The sequence below is a fragment of the Camelina sativa genome, chromosome 11, assembly GCF_000633955.1.
Source record: "Camelina sativa cultivar DH55 chromosome 11, Cs, whole genome shotgun sequence".
NCBI lineage: Eukaryota > Viridiplantae > Streptophyta > Magnoliopsida > Brassicales > Brassicaceae > Camelina > Camelina sativa.
Window position 1 is genome coordinate 27148929 of NC_025695.1, and position 1365 is coordinate 27150293.

At 28.9% G+C, this 1365-nt stretch overlaps 1 protein-coding gene across 1 annotated transcript in view; it reads right to left on the bottom strand.

The window, feature by feature from the left end:
• Positions 1-435, bottom strand: part of LOC104728389 (protein ALTERED XYLOGLUCAN 4-like) — a 2343-nt gene extending 1908 nt beyond the window's left edge. Inside the window, exons 1-2 of the mRNA XM_019231968.1 lie at positions 400-435; positions 25-300 (exon numbers count right to left, since the gene is read on the bottom strand). Of these exons, the coding sequence (XP_019087513.1) occupies positions 25-300; positions 400-435 (312 nt within the window). The remainder of the gene's footprint in view (positions 1-24; positions 301-399) is intronic.

Consider the following 1365-nt stretch of genomic DNA (forward strand, 5'->3'; position numbering starts at 1 on the left):
GATCTTCTACAAAGAGAGTCTTACCATTGACAAGAGGCAGAGAAGAGACTCCATGTGGTTTCTGGCCACAGAATCACCAATGAAACTCATCTTTTTGCCGCGAACGAGATCAAGAAAAGCTTTGGGATTGAATCTCGGAAGTTTACAGCCTTCAGGTTTCCATCTCCAGAACAAGAAATCTCTGTTTGGTCTCCCATGTTTTAAGCAGTTTTTCGAGTCGGATATTGTAGGACAGGTAGAGTTTGAGTACAGCGACCCTCCTTCGTGTGGAATCCATTGTCCTTTAGACAAGTCACAGTCCTTAAAATCTAAACCAACGACAACAATGAATGACAAAAGATTTCAACAATTTGGTATTTGGCTCTTTGCATTTCGACCAAAAAGAACATTTAAACTTACTTGGTTGAGGTTCGACGTAGAGAACGTTGTGATCATTGATGGAATTAAGAGAATTCTGAGGAAACAAGAAGAAAGTGATGGAGAATAGAGTAATACAAAGCAAGAGATATGGTGCCAATGCACTTAAGCTCGTCTTTTTCTTTGATTTTCCCCGCAAGATTTATGACGAATCCATCGTTGCATGTCGATAATTATCCAAAAAGTTACTACCATAATGTGAAGTATTGACACACCTATTTATATTTTATTTTGAGTTATTAAGTAGAAAAAAATGAAATCTATACTAATAAAAAGATAAAGCTCCTAAGGCTGTCCGCCTAGGATTTTAAACATCCAATCGAAATTCGACATGTTACTAATTAACATTTTTAAATTTCCAAAATTTTCTATATTAAGATATTTTTTAAAAGACCAATTAGGATTTGACATGACATTATTAACATTTTTAAAATTTCCATATTTTTTAGAAAAAGAAAAAATTTTAATTTATGGAAATAAAAAAAACTATCTACGATATCCCACATCGGCTAGAATTTTTTTAGACAATGGTTCAGAACCATTATAAATAAGATTAATATACTTCCAACAACGAATGAGCAGTAAAGCTTCATTTATCAGACGTCCAAGTTTAAAAACTTTATTCGGTTTGATCCAGTTTTTTATCTGATCAAATTAAAACTTTAAAAAGTTTAAAAAAAAATATTATAATATCTAAAAATTTTAAAAGTTTAAATATTATAAATATTGAAACTTTTAAAGTTCTTAGCTTTTAAAAAGTTTTTAACTATTATAATTTTTAAATTTTAACAGTTTAAAATATTATAAATATTGAAACTTTTTAAAAGGTTCAAATATTATATTTCGAACATTTTCAAAGTTTAAAATATTATAAATATTGAAACTTCTAAAAGTCTTAGCTTTTAAAAGGTTTCAAAAACATTTAAAAGGTTTTTAAAATATTATAAT